The sequence below is a fragment of the Falco cherrug genome, chromosome 5 (assembly GCF_023634085.1).
Source record: "Falco cherrug isolate bFalChe1 chromosome 5, bFalChe1.pri, whole genome shotgun sequence".
Lineage (NCBI taxonomy): Eukaryota > Metazoa > Chordata > Aves > Falconiformes > Falconidae > Falco > Falco cherrug.
Window position 1 is genome coordinate 25,383,842 of NC_073701.1, and position 18,696 is coordinate 25,402,537.

Here is an 18,696-nt window from a genome sequence, read left to right on the forward strand (position 1 = left end):
TACCTGTTGCAAGCCACCTCCTTGGCTTGCTTTGAACCTGTGTCCTCTTAGATTTAATTGATACACCTTAATTTCTATACGCTCCCCTCCTCCACACAGTCATGGATGCATAGACCTCTCTCACACCCTCAGCCATCTAATTTACACTACAAGCATCACAAGGGCTGACAAAATCTGACCTCATTACTCAATATTTTTCAAACCCACAACTTACACCTACCCCTACTCTAGCTCTAATAACCCTTGTGTTACGTTTATCAGGACAAACCACACCCGTACAGCTCACCAGCTGACACAGAAACCTTGCCAGAGTTAACAATACTCCTTTGGGTTCATCCTGTGTCAGCCAAAACCCCGACTCCAAATCTAACTATGCATTTCACAAAGACTGCCACACATTTCTAAATTACTGCTTTTCTTTTTTATTCTCCTTGTTGTCATCAGCCTTCCTCCTAGCTCCACAAAGTTGGCCGAGTCTTACAATAACATTCAACTCTGTTGAAAACCATAACACTCACCCTGCTGAGACATGCACAATAACCGCATTTCAAGCTCAGTGCAAATAAAGACGACTGCTTGCAAAGAGAAACTCCCATTTGTGCCCTGCATGATCCTCAGATTGCTACAAAACAACTTGCCCTCTGCCTGAGCACTAACCCTTGTTTCAGCCACAGTTAAGGTGTCAGTAACCACCTCAAGATCACCACCCAATGCTGGCCTTTGTTTTAGCTTCATGGGGCTTCTCCCTTCTGGTCTTGACACCAAACTTAGCTCTTCCACTTCCTTCCTCTCAACTCAATCCAACCTGCAAATAACATCCTGGCTTTAAATTCAGTGCTGTGACCTAACTACTGCCTTCAGAACCTCGTTAAAAGCTTCTCACAGCAACCCTTCATATGCTGCTGCTACAGGTGTCTACAGCTGAGGAACACACACTGCCTCACAGCTTCTCTGAGGCTGGGCCATAATACAAACTCTCCCGTGTGACTGGGGATCCACCAGCTGAGCAAGCAACCACACACACCAGCACCTACTTGGATGCTGAATATCTTCAGGCCTTGATGTCCTAGACCCTAATGTCACCCTTTACACCGGGGCCAGCAAGCTGTGTCACCTCCAAATCCACCCTCAAGCAATTTACTCAGCTTCTTACTTCCACCCTGTGGAAATACCAGGTTTTAAAAACAATCTTATCTCTTCAGCGTCCCTTTTCCTTACAGTTCAGCTGAATGCCAGCCCAGTACCTCAGCCTAGCCTTCCCACCGGCCAGACACACAGCTCTTCCTAGAAATCAGGCCTACGGCACTCAGCCTTACTGGCTCCATCTGACATCCCAGTCCTGCAGTCATGATGACTGGCGCAATGTCAGCTCTGCAGCAGTAGCTTCAGCTCTGGCCACAGTAAGACAAATTCTCAGGTGAGAGTTATAGTTCGAGTCTGAATGAGGACATGAGGAAGGAAAAGGTTTGTTGCCAAGAGAGGGGCTGTGGTTAGTGGGTGCATTGTGGGGTGTCAGCTCAGAGACAGTCATTGGGTCTCTGTCTACCTTGCAGGATTGACCGCTCGCCCATTTAGCAAAAATTTGCCACCCAGCTGTCCAGAAACTTACCCTGAGTTATCATCCACATTGACTAATTTGTCTTCCTACAGCTCTGCAAGACTGGCAAGATACAACAATAAAAAAACAGCTCTCAACTCAGATTTCTTGTTTGCAGGTAAACCCCACAGGTATAACATGAAGACTACTGCCAGCAGCACAGCTGAGCCTATAGCTAGCTCTGAGGCAGTTGATGGCTTACTGACTATTTTGAAGTAAATTTCCTGGTTTCAGGAAAGCAGGTGTTACTGAGCAAGCCTAACGTGCTGGCAGGTGGATCCCGCAGGCTTACGACGGTGCATGGGATCAGGAAAGCCAGTCTTTGGCAATGTTCAGGTTGGCTGGTTGCAACTTCAAGGTGGTGGTCAGCTTAAGGTTTGAATTCAGAAAAACAAGACTTGCAGAGAAGAATTTATAGATATCTTCTGCAGATCCCTCACATCTAAGATGAAGGCTCGTGCCAGGAGACTTGGTTTAAGGTTAACAGAAGCTCAGGACCCAGCTTCTTTCTAGATCATACACTGCCCAGAGAGTGAGGACAGAGACTATCACAGGTCATCAACAAGATCCATGACAGGAGAAGTGGCAGATACTGAACTGCAGCAACTCACTGTCAGGGCCCTGATGAGCCTCACCTGGCCCTGCACCTAATGCCCATTGCTCTAGGAGCCCCATTTCAGCTCAGCCATGTCTCCTGGATGGCCCTTGGACCTGTTCTGTAAGTAGCTTGTCTCCCAGATGGACCCCGCACAGACACATGTTCTCACTTGTCCTTACTCTGGCCTCTCACCCGTTCTCCTGGACAGACTCTGGTCCTGTCTCCTGACTGGACTCTGACCGGGATTCAGTAACAAACCTACTTCACGGCTGCTGTTGTCAGGATCCAAGCCTGAACATCAGCTGTGGGAGGCTGGTGCCAGATCAGCGGGGAAGGAACTGACCAGCTAAATTTAACTTTGTGTGTTAGAAAGCCACATAACAGCTGGCATTGGGGCTTGCTGAAAGGATGGGTTTTCTGGATGGAAGACACAGGCTTCTGGGTAAATTGGCTAAAGTGAGGTTTAAGATCAAGCTCAGAAGAAATGGAACAGCTGACATAACTACAGAGTTTTAGAATCCCTCCAGCACAACAATACCGGTTTTTACTGGCAATGCTTTCCTTCATTAGGTTTGGAGCAGGTAGGTGTTGCTGAACTGATGGTGAAGCCAGGGCTGCTGCTGGGGCCAAGGAGGACCTCAGCCAGCAGCATTCTCACTTGTCTTTCATAAGGTTGTTAACAAAATCCATAGTGCTGGTGGTAAAAACAGTCACTGTTTCATACCCCAAGAATGGCTTGGCTTTTGGGTTTAAAAAAACCTTCCCCCGTCATTACAAGATATGAAGAGGCAACACACAAAAGACATTTGCAACATTGAATACGTAGTTGGAATTAGGCCAGGATCATTTATGACTTGATGACCCCCATCTCAGCATAGACATAGCAAAAAGGGACAGCAGCAAATCCTTCATGCTGTGCCACGCAGGGTCTGGTATTAATGAATCTGCCAGAAATACTGTGAACAGATCACAGCTTTCCAAATCAGCCAGTGTGCTTCCTGGAAGCACTTCTAGCCTTGATGGTAATAGAGGCTGTTGTCACATTATCATAATGGTCTCCCAAATGAGATCCAGTCCGATTCTGCCGCAGATGTTGAATAAGAATTGCTTGATCTTAACCTGTGTCTCAGCTGCAATTCCACTGTTGGAATGAGGAACCAGAATGGAATGAGCAAGGCCAGAAAGTGACAGAGAGGAGGACTGTTCCCATTTTCATTTGAGGTGTCAGTAAATTCCTCCAGAAGCCTCCATAGTGTCTTTCCCCAGTTCAGTAACTAACCAGAGCAAACAGTTATACACATGTCCCTGTCTTAAGAGGAAATCAACTTCCTACCATCTTCTCAGAGCACCGACCTAGGTAGGTTTGGAGGGAAAAACAAAGTTGTAGCTGCCCCTGCCTGGCTAGTCTGGCCCAGCAGAGACAGAGGGATGTGGTATCAGCTCACCTAACCACACACTGGGTCCCAGGCAAAGAAAGAAAAACCCAAAAAAGCATTTTTACCAAATTTAAACATTTATGTATCTTTTTTTTACAAAAAAAAAAAAAGATAGTAATAAAATAACAAATATCTGTTAACACAAATTTCAGGTTCATAGTTTTTAATCAATCCACAGCATTCCATCCTATGCTTAGCCAGAGCTCTGCAGTATTCTGTGCCACTGGAGTTCTGCCTTCCATCTTCACTGAACAGCCACCAATATTCCACCAAAAAGCATAGTCATCCCATTTTTATACAAACTTCAGCTGAAGCCAAATGCTTGCAACCCATACCTCAGGAGCAGCCAGTTTTAAGGATTAGGCTTCAGTCACTGGACCTTCCAGTCCTTTGCTCAGGAAATTTAACTATGTTCTTTGGGCTTTGCATAAAAATAAGCCCACATTTTTCGGTAAGAAAGCATCTGTAATGTAATTCTGTAGGACCCCGAGCATGCTTTGGGGTTCAAATAATGCTGTTTGCTTTCTGTTCTAGACAGAGCAATAAGAAGTAATTAAGTTAAGATAACAAAATAAGTCTTCTCATTTGCAATCTGTAAAACATTTCAGTGCAGGTTAAAAATAATGTCAAGGCTACACTTCTGAAATCTGTTTGATTAGCAGCATTGTACCTCGTCAGTAAATACGGTGAGAATGAAGCTGGATTGTCCTGCTCCGAAAACATGGGCATGGATCCTCCCATTATCCAGAGGCGGAAATACAATACGAGAATCACCTTTAAAGAAGAACACTTCAGTTAGCAATGCTCTATTCAGAAGAACTAAGGCCTCCAGCAAATATTTTGTTGTGATTGTTCTCCACGCTGTGCTCTGTTCCTAGAAGTGAGTCAGCCCAGCAGTTTAGGCAAAATTCAATTTTGCCACCCTATGCAGGTGACAAACATGCCAACCCCTCAGCACACACAGCACTCTACATCGTCGGGTCCCCCTGCTTTCACATGTGCATTACTGACAGCACTCGGCTACCCACTACACAGGCAGCATTTTGAAGGACAAATCCATCATCCTGCTACAGCTCAGACTGCAGACTTTTGCTATTGACCCATACCTAAATACAGAGGGAAAAAAACATGATGATGTCTTAAAAGCTATTATTGTTCACTCATGCTGGCACAGCTGTAAGGACAAGCTCCATCGGTGTTTCTCATGCTGTGTAATCCTAATCCCTGGAAGGACTCCCGTGGGCTGGCACTCCTCCACCTTTCTGGAAACCACTTGTCAAGGGACAAGCAAGGGGATCTGACTCCTAGAGCAACACACGGACTTGCACACCCAGTCCACACCTGTGGAGGTGCTTGTTTTCTCCCCTGCAACGTGTCAAGTTCTGCTTGGAGCATGCCAAGCAGCAGGTATTTGCAGGCAGAGCTTTTCTTGTGACTCTTACTAAGCCCTGCACTGAAGCTAACAGCATGCCACTGAAAAGTCAGCCCAGCACCAGAGAGTACTCCTGTGTTTAGGGCAGGAAATACCTGCAGACAATCATGTGGTTGTAAGGGCAACCACTATAAATTAGAAGACAATCTGAACTGAAAACACAGCAATATTCTTGTCTCTGCCTAGCTGAAGTCATCTAGACTACTTTCTAAGACTAACTTTGTATTAAGTTCTACCATCTAAGCTTTACAAGCCTTTTGGGACACCACCATGCAATGTTCATTTTTGTCACATACACAGAAATACATCATCAAGTCCATTCATACTTACGTAGCTTATCACCAAAGCAGCTCTCTTCAAAAAAGGCCTTGCAGTATACAAGAAATTCTGGTTGTTATTTGCAGTCAGGTAGCTGAAACATAAGGAAACAAGTATTTGTTGAAATACTTTTAAACAATAACTCATTTTTCAAACTGGAGAAAAAGCTGTACATGGTTTCAGCCACCCTAGACTAACCTGCAGTAACAATGACATCACTCTTACTCTTCAAAGCTCTTTCCACATGACTTAAGTAAAATATTGAGGCCACCTTCATACAATACACACTACAATACATTGCAGTTTCCCCATCAAAATCTGGGTTTGGTTAGTTATTTTTTTTAAAACATCAATGAACACCTTAATCCTTAGAAAAGCCCCACATGTCTCACTAAGATTGCTGTCTTCAGACTCCCAGAAGACTACACTGAGACACATTTTTAAAAGGTCACCCAAACAGAGCAATTCAATTTTAGGCCATGATTAAAATGCAAAAACTCCTTGTTCCCAGCTCTCTGCTGAGCCTCTACAGATGGGAATAACTGTCTAGCAGAACTGAACTTATTTTAAGCTTTTTTTTTTTAAAGCATATTCTGCATGCTTAAGTTGCATTATGAGTCTGCTGACAAGGTGTTATGATAATTAACTGTAGAGAGACAAACACACAGGTGGCTTATTGTTGTTGGAGCGTTCATAAAAATCTTCCTGTTTCTCAATAATTAAACTGTATCTGGAGCCAAAACTACATATTAATTTTAATAGAGTAGAAGCATTTGACAAATTCTAAGGAGCTTTCTTAGTATAACAAACAGTGCCATGCCTATGGCATTAATTCAATGATAATTCAATTTCTATTGGACCTTACAGTGGCTTCATTATTTTAATAAAGTGATGAGAAACAAAAAGAAATACAGAAGAGAGAACAGGAATATTTTAAGCATATAGAAGCTAGAAAACTATTGAAAAATGACAAATAATTTTAAGAAGTTATAAATAGCAAGTAAACAAAATAAATTCAGAAGGGAAATGTTTGCAGGTTTCTCTGTGTAACATACAATCAGTATTGGGATACTCTATTTAAATTATTTACAAAAACTGCAGCATGAATCACAACACCTGCACACAAGTTACCTTTCCAAGCATGAAAGCATCAGAAGTTTCTCCCGTGAACATCTAGCATATAAACCACATCTTATTTCCTTTCCAAATTCCTCAAGACAGTCTACTATCTGATTGCTTCCACCTTTCAAGTCATTGAAAAAACAAGATTGCAGCACTTCCTAATGCTGCCAAGAGTCTTTAATATCTGGCTTTTTGTTCAAATTTTCTATAGTAGGAAGTCTGCAAGCCTGGTCACCATGGCAAGATGCAGACAAAAGCACCAGGGGCAAAGCCAGCAAGAAACAGGCAGCATTTAACAAGAATAAAGAAGTACATCTGGGTGTTCTCTATAAAATAACTGCTCTTCAGAAAACTTTCCCTAAGTGTCGTGCCTAAAACTCAGGAACCAAACCATACATTGTAAAGCAAGCCAGATGACTTTCTGTCTTTGGTGTCTACTTATTTACAAATGTTGACATTTAAGCACCAAATCTGACTTAAATGTCAGACTAGTCTTCAAGGGCTGAACTCCGCAAAGTGTAAAGTTTTTTGAGCTCCCACTGATTTTAATCAGGCTTCAGCAAGTACAAGTGAGATGAAACTAAGCCTTCAGCTTTCTCTCTCCATGAAAGGTCAGGTTGGCCTTCAAGTGTTCACCATGGCCCTGCTCCAAAGCCCACTGGAGCCAAAGGGAAAGACTCTCGGTGACTTTAATAGCATTTGGATCAAACCCCGGTCTTTTGTTCCCTACTGGAACCTTACACGAAACTCAACCCCCTCGTGATTTTCAGCAGGAACAGAAGTTTTGGGTTACATTTTGTTTATATTTTTATGGGTGGAGGGAGGACAGCCCTCTATTAATCATGCTGCCTGATTCTTTTCAAGAACCTGCTTTCACTCGCTTGTAGTTTTAACTAACTGCAACACTTTGGACAGAAATTTTCCATTACAAATATTTGCTTTAGGTGGAATTATTCTGGGAAAAGATCAGCCAGCACATTTCAGCTTTTTCTCCAAAACTACAATTAGAGACAGAGAAGCACTGTTATCGGTCTCAAGAAGTCTGCCAACTTCATCCTTGAGAAACTACATCACCTCCCATCAGTGACCTAAAACTCGTGAGGCAGCCACCATCTCCAGGCCACAGGTTTGCCATCCTCCATGACAGCCACCCGTGGCTAGGCAAGCTACAAGCTCGGGGGGCAGCACCTGTGGGGCAGTGGGGACATGCCGACTCCACTGCTTTGCCACCCTCAGCAGGGATCTGGCTTTTAACAGCTCAAGTTCACATTGAAGATGTTCTAGCTGGAACAACTGCTAGGGACAGCAGGCTGTTCGTGAAGGTAGCCCTTCAGCAAGAAAGTTAAACTTCATTTTAGGCTGCTGAGGCTCAGGAAAGTGTTTCTGTGCTTCAGGGCCTTGCAAACAATGATCTAGAACTGGAGACCACCACAGAGCCTAGAAGAACCCCTCATTATTTCCAGCTCTCTGCTCTCTCTCAAGCCTGGCCTGAGGAGAAAATTAAAGCCAGAAAATAAGTGTAAATGGAAGGCAATAGTTGCTTTTCCACCCTTGGCAGTACAGTGCAGGAATGCTTACTCTTTAAAACACCTTGATTTTGACTTTTTTTTTGTCTGCCTATGAGTAACTAAAATCTCACACCTTCCTTGCAGCAAGCATAACACTATGCAAGCTACCAAGCACAGTTTCAAGGTGTGAGTTTATCTGCAAGAGGAAGTTAATTTGAAATGTTCCACCGAATTGCAGGGTAGCCATGGTCACTGCAAAGCAGGCCTTCTGAAAGAATTTCAGAAAATCCTGACAGGCCCCTAACAGTTTATGTTGCTGAGCAGTAAAATCTCCAGGAATAAAAAAGAAAGCCCTCCACCGACACCAACTGCAAATCACTCTGTGCTAGAGAGCAAATGGGCAGCAAGCAAGAAGGAACCAGAATGAAAGTAATGGGTAACTGGGAATGGGTGAAGCAAGAGCTCAGGAGAGCCCTGAGCCTTCTGATCCTTCCCCTCCAAACGGTTTTGCTACTTTGCAGCTTAAGTTAAGAAATGGTTTTTTTCCGCGGTAGTTCAATTAAGGAGCAAAGCTTTTCTCTTATGAGAAACCAGGCTGCCAAACATCCCACTGTTCATAGGATCCACTCCCTATTACCTGCTCCACCACGATCAGTGTAATGTGGCTTCCCATGCCAAAATACACACACCTCTTCATTTCTGCATGAAAGCAGGCACAGGATACATGTAGGAAAACTGTACTGATGGTAGTTCTCCATGCACCAAAATGCTACTGCAGAGTGGGCAAACATTTCAAGGTGTAGGTCTCCCAGATTTTCATAATGAAGTGATAAAATGAGAGGAGGAAATCCAGATCGCCAGGTTTGCTAAACAAGTGTGAAAGGAGCCCACTTGGGCAGCTTCGCGCCAGCTTTCCTACAAAGCAAATCAGCATGTAATTGCGTACTTGCTATCTTTTAAAAGCCTTTCAGGAATACTCCCTGAAGCAACCAGAATCACAACAAACAATAAATCCAAGAAATGCTTAATAATGCAGGGACTTCTCTCACACAGTTCGAGCAGAGGCCAAGACAGATATTTGGCAGCTCCGGCTTCCTGAAAAGCACGGCTCATCCTGAAATCAATTACATCATCAGGGAACTCAGAGGTTTTATAATTGAAGACAGCAGGGTAGGTGGCCTAGTAAAACTCAATACTGTGCAGTTTACAGGAATGTAAACTTTGCTGGTACCAGATGGACTCTGTGTTAATCAAAACAAACTTCTCTAAGAAGCAGGCAGCTTTTTTAATTTGCCTGTACCATTGGAGGCATCTAGAGTTTAGAGAAAGGAGCAGGGCAGCTCCTTAGCTGCCACTCACTGCCACGGCTGCGTGAGCTATCGCGCAGACCAGTACTGGCAACACATTTACCCCACACGCTGCAGCCGACTCAGCTTTGGTATAAAACATGAACTTGCTCTTCTGTTCTCTTTGAAGGCTTTCTCAAGGGAAGCAAACAAACAATTCAGATGTGTGACGAATGGTCCCCATCAGGGACATCTAAAAGACCAAGATAACTATGAAGTAGAACAAGCTTTGGTCTTTTGAGAGCTTGTTTTGGCCACTGTGAGATCATTGCTTCCATTTACACTCTTCTCAGGAAACATCCGACTCCCAGCAACCACCAGAGTTTTGAACAAGCACTTTCAAAACCCTAATACTGAAGAAAGACATTAGAAGGATGAGTATGAAAGCAAGGCTGTTAACTTATTCTTAATTATTGATAACACTAAGACACCTCTAATCAAGACATTTTTAAACTTAGAAGGAGCTATTTTAGGCAAATGTCAAAGCTTCAGGTCACTGATAGATGCACACCTAATTCCAAACCAGTTTGACAGATTCCCCTGTTGAGAATGTGCAAGTTTTACAGGAGCCATATTTTGTCTATAGAGATCACCTTACCTTTTCTACTTGAAGATGACTTCTGCATAGTCTGTGCAGCCAGCTAGATCTTAAATTGGAGAAGTATATTTTCAGCCTAGCTCAACCTGTGTTCCTCCTTGAGGACAACAACCATAGGCAAGTATATGTGATACCCCAGGGAGAAAACAGGAATGAAAATCCATCGTGGAATAAAAAAAATTGATTAAAAAAGAGGAAAAAACAATATATTCCAGACATACCTGGATTTTTAACTTGCTTAAAATACCTGTCAGTGCAAGGAAATAAAATACCAGTCATAGCTACAAGTTTTGCAAGGGAGAAGAAAAAAAAGTCCTCCTGCTTCCTTCTTTATAAGTCGTCTTGACATTCCCCACAGCATGTGTGTGGCGTCCTTGCTCTTTATCTCCCCGGAGAGCCTTAAACCCCAGCCACCACTACCCACGCAGACCCAGATGCATAAACACACACAAACAGAAGCAGTTTTACAGACTCTTTAGGGGGCCATGGAGCGATTTTATGAAAGTCACAATAGTTTTAACTCATTCACACTGATAATGTCACATGCTCCTTGTGTACATTTTCAGTTGTGACCACATTTGGAGTTTTTACTGTTTGTCGGATTTTCAGGGAAAGCAAGGCATAACTGTCTTGTCATACATAGCAGAGGAGATTCCACTTCTGGCTTTTCCTTATTCTTTTAGGCAAAACATACCTCATTCTGTGTGGGATGAAAGTAGAGGAAGAAAACTGGGAGTAACAGGGAAAGGAGAAGAGAGGCACAGTAAGGGATCAGAAATAGAAAGAAAAAAAAGGAAAGCAGCAAAATGCATGTAACAGATCAAAGATGTGACCAGGAAGATGAAAAGGGGCATCCCTTCATACCAGACATTCCACTGGCTGACGGACAGGGAGACAAGGTTGAGCAGGGCTAACAGGAAAAATAAGACCTCATCAAAGCACAGCCACCATCCGGCAGATCTCAGGAAACCAAAGCACCATGCCTGCAATTTAAAGCTTCCATCGATTTCAGCCATTTTATCTCCTCTGCATCACACACACCTGAGGCATTGAAATCCACACTTAGGCTCATTATTCCCTGACCTAGCTCCATTAAGGGATGGTATTTCAAGGAAAAGCATTATAAGCAGCACCGATAGCAGCTTTAGCTGCTCCACACATTCAACTACAAACCCCTATTTTCAGCTGCTTGTTCTTTTGACAAGTTATATACATTCATGCTGGAAGTTTTCCCTTCCAGGATCTTGTGTCAAGCTGAAATCATTTTCTTCCTTAAAAGTATCAGGTAAATCAGTTAGGCTGTTCCTGAAAAAGCAATTAGAGATATTTGCCCATATCAACAAAGTCATGCAAGCAGTTTATTAGGAAAACTTCAGTGGTTCTGTAGTTTGGAGCATGGATTTGAATTGTGTAGAGGGATTACAGAGATGCTCCTGTTGTTGCTTTCAGTGACAACTGACTCCACTTCTGGGCACATGACAAGCCACCAAAAAAAAGATCTCCATTTGCAATGTCACTAGAGATTTGTATCAATTCCCCAGTGCCTCTAGCCCTACCAAGCACCATCTAGCAGAAGCCTGCAGGAACAGCATCAGACTCTCCTTGCATTGCTACTGCAAAACCATTGAGAGAGGAGACTCTCTCCTGCAATGGCTGTATCCAACCTGGAAGGGACCATTTGCTTGGACTACAGAGGGCTGAAAATTGTGTCTCAAGAAGAGGCTATATGAGTATGTGTTACAAGGAAGAGAGGGGCTAAAGGAGAAAGGAAGGTAGGCACAAAGAGGAAAGGGATGGGAACAAAGAGGAGCCAAGAAGAAAGATGGAGATAATGGAGATATTCCAGCCCCTGCTGCTGTCAGAGATCCAGCAGCAGTATGCAAGAAATCTGCTGCCACTGGAGCTGCATTCACTTGTGTCCCCAGTGAGCACTCAGGAGCTGGACTGTGGCACCAGAGGCAGGAAAGAGACCACCTTCCCCAGAGCAGCTCCACTTCTGAAAGCAGCTGTGCTTCTGACAAATCAATCCAGCATGAGCAGATGGACCCAAAACCACAGAGGACAGCCAGGACTCCTACAGACCGAATGCTGCCTTCATGTCTCTGCACAGAAAACAGCTGGCAGCTCTTGAATCAGATTTCCCCAAAACACAGCGCAGCGTCCACAGGCCACACTCGCTCCGCAGGGCCAGGCTTGGTGAAGGGGCTGCTTGCAGACCCACTGTGCCCAAGCAGGGAGTCTGCAAGGTATCTAAAACATGCTCCCTAATCACAAAAAAACTAGCTTACTTGCCAGCTTTTATGTGAAGACGGGAGGAGGTTATCCTCCACTCATGAACAAGGCTTCATTATTGTGAGTAGAAATTATGGAGGTTCTCTGGGAATCAAGTGTCCTAGTAAAAATTTACAAACAAGCCACAAAAGATGTGGAGACCTGCTGTCCTGCCAGTAAATGCACTAGTCCAACTAGTCTGCTAATTTACAGAGGGAACCATGGTGGCTTTAAAATTATATATATGCAATTAGGAAATTAAGGCTTTAACTTTTTGCTGTTGTCTTTGCCTAGGACCCCAGTAAACAAACTTAAAAAATAAAATAAAATAGAGAAATTTTAAAGTTTACAACAGGGCAGAAGAGGAGGAATAAATCCATTCTGTCAGTAAAATATGGCAGAGAAAGCACAGAAATCAGTGTCTCTGAGACTCAGTCTCTCTCTGGTGAGCCTCCTGCACTCTGCACAGGGGAGGAAAGATACACACCTCAAAACAGGATATAAAGACATACCATTTGCAACACCAAACTATCCTGGATTCAAATACAGTGCCAAAAAAGATTATACAAGGAAGTGGGGGGGGGGGGGGGGGGGGGAAGGGAACGGACCACAACAAAAAGAACAGGACAAAACAGAAGCCATCACATTCAGGCAGTCTGCCTGCTTCTTATGGACAAACGCATGGCACCATGCAGGCATCCAGCCCCCAGAAAATGCAGTGAGGACTCAGCAAGGAGCACAGTCCAACTGTAAATACACCCAGCAAAGGCAAGCACCCAGCCCCACAGCAGGGATGCGTGTGCTCACCCCTACACAGCCATCAGGGTGTGCCAGGAGCACCAAAGAACTCCCCTGGAGAAAAGGCCCATCACCTCCTTCCTCCTCCATGTATCAGCGCTACAAAAAGTGATGGGCACTGATAAGAAGCATGGGGGTAGATAAGGGTCAGCTGGTCACAATGCCAGCTCCTGAAACAACTTTTTAAGGAATTTTAAAAACTTAAGAAAGCAACCTTCTACAGCTCAGCCTGCTCTCCCTCAGGACAAATCCTCAGTTGTGGGGTTTTTTCTTAAATATGTTTACTGAACTGAGCTATATTTTTAAAGTCATCATTTGGTGACCCAAAAAGAAACTTTCTGCAGTGCTTGGAGAGACACATAATGTTTTGTGAGCATTTCTGATAAATCAAGTGAAAGTGGTAAGTGAAAGTCTGGTTTCAGAAGGAAATGTGGACACAATTTGCAAAGAAATGGGGGGAGAAAATGAGCACGTGAAACCCTCTGTAAAGGTAGTCTGAAGACTATTGCTTTATTTCAAAACCTTTTTTTTTTTTTTTTTTTTAATTCTTCCATAATTTAACTGTAATTTGAATCTACTTGTCACATTCAGTTTAAATTCACATTTTTCATTTAATTGGTAAGGGCGGGAAATCACGCATCCACAGTTTGAATCTTTGACTTTGAGATAACAGGATGAAAAGAGGAGCAGTTACCACATCACTATAATGGGGTAGGGGGACTGTGGACCTTCAGGGCAGTAAAACAGAGTATGTATGGGGAGTTCACCATCACTAACATCCAAGAATCAATTTATGGACATCTAGAAACAAACAGCAAGTGATAATGAGAAAATAAGTGAAAACAAGTGATAGGGAAAATTCGGGGAGGGGTGGGGGGCACATTCATGAATTTGCTAATCTTCCCTCCTCCTCCTCTCCTGGCTGCCTCTGCCTTTTGACAGCAAGGTCTAAGAGCTGGGACTGGGTGAAAGGACCATGTTAGCACAGACTTTATGGAAGCAGGAGAGAGCATGGAGTGCAAAAGAGCTAGTGTATGAGGCACTACTGCAATAGCAACAGTTTCTTTATCGAGGTGTTAATGAAGATGGGAAAGCTTGCGTGGATTCTCCTGAAGATGCCCTCTAAATTAAGAGTTTAGAACCTATTCATTTACACTGAAAATCTTCCCAAATTCACACAATGGAAAGGAAAGGGATGGCCCTTGTTTGGATCTAGACCTTCTGTTAAAAGCCACCAGTAGCAGAGATACTAAATTCAGCTGTGCTGTCCTCAAACTGAAGCCTGGCCCATTTTCCACAAACTTTTCCTTCAAAATGAAACCCATGCATCAGCTACTTTAGAAACAGTTTACTGGATGTCAACACTAAATACTTCAGGAAGAAGGTATTTCCTTTCTGGAAAATTCTTAATCTGACATTTGATCTATCATGTCCCTTTGCTTCTGTCAGATTGAATAAAGCAATCTGTAAATATGTCACAGCCATCTCTAAATACAAAATAAATGGTAAAAAAAACCAAACCACCTTCCCCATTCTTTTCTTGTTAGGAAACTGTCTGTTATTTTTAATTTAAATTTAAAAATAGCTTGTTCTTTTTAAATATGAATGACACAAGTCTGTTAGCAATATAGCGAAGAAGCAAAATAACATTCTTCAGAGCTGGTGTTCTTTCAGAGAAACTTTTTGATGTTTGCAATCAAATGCAACTCAATGCCAAAGTTATACTGCAACACAGAAAGAATCTGAAAGAAAACAATTCAAAAATTGGAAGCAAATTACTTCTTTTGTCAGCAGCCCTGTGAGTAAATTGTGCCTGTGCTGTTACTGTTGGCATGAAATACCAAACACTGCGGTTCCAATAACTTTTCTCTCGGTCACTTTTCCACACAACCATCTACACACAAATCCTTAAATTCTTCAAATTAAAAATGGACCAGTTCTTTCATCACAGGCACTCGTGATTCGGTTATGATATGTTCATCTGTGAAAAATAAAAATTAAAATCCGCAATAGCCATTAAAGATTAGTGGCTTACTTTAAATGGATTTCCTCTGCAAAGCTATTCTTTTATATCTCATCTAAACAGGTAATAAATGGTAAAAGCCAAAAGCATATCAGTAAAAGAATAACTCTATAACTTGGCAGAATTAGAAAAAATAATTACATTTTATCCTATTTTGACCACAGATCAGTCTCATCTACCGCCAGAAAAATAAGACCACAAATGTTCCAGTCTTCTTTAAGTTACTAAGATATTTGCTTTGAACTGCACTGGCAACTTCCAAAAATAATCAGTAGCAAGAAAACGACATCATTTTGTAGTCTCCATTTCCATAGAAGTGGGCTTAATTTCTGATATTTACAAGCCTGGCAAGTATGAAAGATCCTGCACAGTTGCTCACAGGAAAGCTTATGGGATGTTGCACTTAGCCAAAAATCCAAGCAGCTTCTGCCTCAGGGATTTTGCAACAGCCTGTAACATACCAATCACATCAAAATTTTACAGGATGGGACTGGAGCTGACACTGAGTAACCAAACCTTCCCACCTAACAGATAGCCTCTCTTCCCCAGACACCCCATGCCAGAAGGCAATCACCCGCTTGGCCTGAGGGGAACCCACGAAAACCAGTTTTTTCAAGGCTTTGTCACCCTCCAATGTAGCCATGGTCTGGGTTGTTCTGGCAGACCACAGCCAAGATCCCTTTAACAAGGTCATCTCACAACAAAAGTCCTTTCCAAAGCCCAGCTGCAATGCAGCTCCACACTGCCAAAGGGACACCCCCTCCGGCACCATGTGGGGCATCCTCCAGCATCACACCTGTCCCACAAGCCAGCCAAAAGGAGGGTGTGAGGGTGTGGGCAGACAGGCCATGGGACAGACAGACCCTGGTGCGCAAGGAGAAGGAGCCACACCTTGTGGGAAAGGTTGCATGTCGCTTGTCTAGACTCCAAACACTGATGGGATCTCATCAAAAAATGATACAGATGTCTAGAGAAAAGGGCACAGGTGACAGAGGAGGGGAAAGGTGAGAAGCAGTATCTGAGCTCCCACAAACACATCTGCTCATTCTTGTGGTGGCTCTTGCAGGACCACTACTGCACAGGTGCATGGACACAGCCAGCAGCTTGGCCTCAAAGGCCACCAGAAGAGTCACTATGGAGGAACACCAGCACAGCCTCTGCTCTGCAGCATGGTAGCAGTCCCCTTGCAGCTAAAGCAGGAGAACTGATTCTCCTGAATTTACTTGTAAAGAAGCGCCAGGACAAGCAACGCTGCAACAAAACTGATCTAAAAAACTCTTGCATAGATGTGCTCACAGGAAACAGGTATTTTCATTAAACTGACTTTTTTTCTTTTCTTGTTCCCCTTTAACATTTGCACTGCATGTTTGATCCTATTATTAAACACAATAAATAGCCCCTTGTTGAATAATTAAGAAGAAAGTACCAGCCAGTGTGGGTAGTATTGCCAACCAAGAATGAAGACAGAATGATGCTGTTATTTCTGTATTTGAGTTATTGATTAAATGTAACATCCATAAAGCAGCAATCAGAATTGCTATTCTGCAAACATTCCCAGAGAAATAAAGGCTTGTTCCAAGTGCCAATCATATATACTTCTGTGGTTAGAATGCAATTAAACTACTAAAGCATTCAATATACCCACAAGCCAAACAAAAACAAATCACAGAAACCTGAACTGTGGAGCAAAAACAAAGGAAAGATTTTTAAAACATAATTCAAAAATCAGAAGTGTCAATACAGCTGTTGTTTGTAAGCCATTGTAAAAACTTTCAGGTTATATGTATATGTATTATTTATACACAGACAAAAGGGTCTTTTTCCAAAATACGTCTCAGTAGGAAAAATCTTGTGAAACAGTAACACGCTACTTATTCCAGAAAACTGTGTTTCTTTTTTATGCTTCCTGGTTTACTTTTCAAGTTTTCTTAAGCAGTGAAATGGATGGGAAGAAAAACATTCTTGAATTAACTATGTAAAACTCTTGCCCTCCGATCCTGAAGAAAGAAGGTTATTTTGAGAAAAATAAGAGAGTAAGAATAATACCAAACAAATGTCCTGAATCAACAGTCTCAGTTTGATGCCAGAGACCAATACAGAGAGCAACGTCCTCACCAAAGGCTGTCATACTCACCGACAGCAAAGAGCCAGAGCCCGAGCCCATGCCAGGGGGACACCGGAGACCCTCCGGTGAGATCCTGCAGCCCAAGCAAGCAAGCAGCAAGCCCTGCGCACTCCCATCTCCCACGGAGGGACGAGACCAGGTGTTTTGGAAGAGTTTTGGAAGGCACACACCTTCACTGGGAGCGTAAGCTTTCAAATCACACTTAGCTTGTGGATCCTGCATGGGTAAGAAAGGAGCAATCTCCAAACCAGCAGCAGTTTCTACTAGATTTGGCCACCACGCTCCCCTCCTGTGGTGGTTAGCACAGGAGGCACCTACGCTATGGGCACCAACCAGCCTTGGCTCAGAGCCTCTCCTCTTTGCAGTGAGTCTCTAACCTGCCCTGCTCAGAGCAGGGGGTTACTGCAGTGTTTTCTGAGGAGCAGAGAAGCGGTGGAATGGAGTTTACCTGAGTGGTTGCTGCTTGTCAAAGCTTCCTCCAGAGAGCACAAGCTCACCCAAGCACACTTTACTTGAGCAAAGCTGTTTTGTCTGCTTCAGTTTTGTTTCCTTGAATTGATAGCTCAGGGATATGATGGAGAAGAAAAGGGCGCTTTTCACAAGGGCCAGAAAGAAACAGATTCCACTAGATGGATGGAGCAAACCAAGGCAGTGTTGATGAACATGCTGTGCTTCGGGCAACTTACTTTAAAAAAAACAACTCACATTACAAAAATCACTACAAATCATCTGCATGAGATTAAAGTCTTGACCAAACCATACATGCTGCATTACCCTATAGGCTACTTGCCTCGGGTAAAAAGAAAAATTTGGCCCAGTTGACTGGTACTATTACAGAGCAACAACCCACTGCTCCTTTTTTTTGTTTGTTGGGTTTTTTTACGCTCTAATGAGCTTGTTTTAGTGCCCTGAGCAGATCCAGGAGTCTATCCCTTTGCAAACAGCCACCTGACAGCACACCAGAGCAGCTGTCTCCAGAATTAGAACAGAGACATTGAAACACAGAGACACATTGATCCAATCGATCTCTCAGAGAGCCGAGAAGCGCAGGGTCCTTGGAGACCTTTATTTTTTCAATGGGCAATGAAAGGGCCTGGCAGTAAACTGGAGAGAGCCAGTTTTATAAGGTAGGAGGGAAATGATTATAGAACTGTAGCAGTTCAGGGATCTTCCAGCTGGTTTAAATGATTTGGCTTCCTTATGAACATACTGAAAGTAGGGGGGGGGGGTGTGGCGCGCGGGGCAGGTAACAACTTCTGAAGGTCAGCCACAAGTGCTATCACTACCACGTGAAGCAGAGTCCCCAGTTTATTCTCAAACATTTAATGTAGAGATGGGGACAGGGGGAGTAATTCGGAGGGGACAACGGAGGTTAGTGCCTCCGTATGCAAATATGGATTAAGGAAGCAGACCATCTCCTGCAGTATCTTGCACAAATGAGGAAAATCAAGAGAGGCACCCGAGAGCAACACCATCTACACCAAGCTCCACTGACTACAGCAGGCAGGCGCTCAGGTGAGGTGT

General features: G+C 43.3%; 1 protein-coding gene across 2 annotated transcripts in view; it reads right to left on the reverse strand.

Moving 5' to 3' along the window:
* TMTC1 (transmembrane O-mannosyltransferase targeting cadherins 1) overlaps positions 1-18,696 on the reverse strand; it is a 147,161-nt gene that overhangs the window by 86,708 nt on the left and 41,757 nt on the right. For both annotated transcript variants that reach the window (XM_055711881.1, XM_055711880.1), the window contains exons 6-7: positions 5,394-5,475; positions 4,302-4,405 (exon numbers count right to left, since the gene is read on the reverse strand). In XM_055711881.1, coding sequence (XP_055567856.1) covers positions 4,302-4,405; positions 5,394-5,475 — 186 coding nt within the window. The remainder of the gene's footprint in view (positions 1-4,301; positions 4,406-5,393; positions 5,476-18,696) is intronic.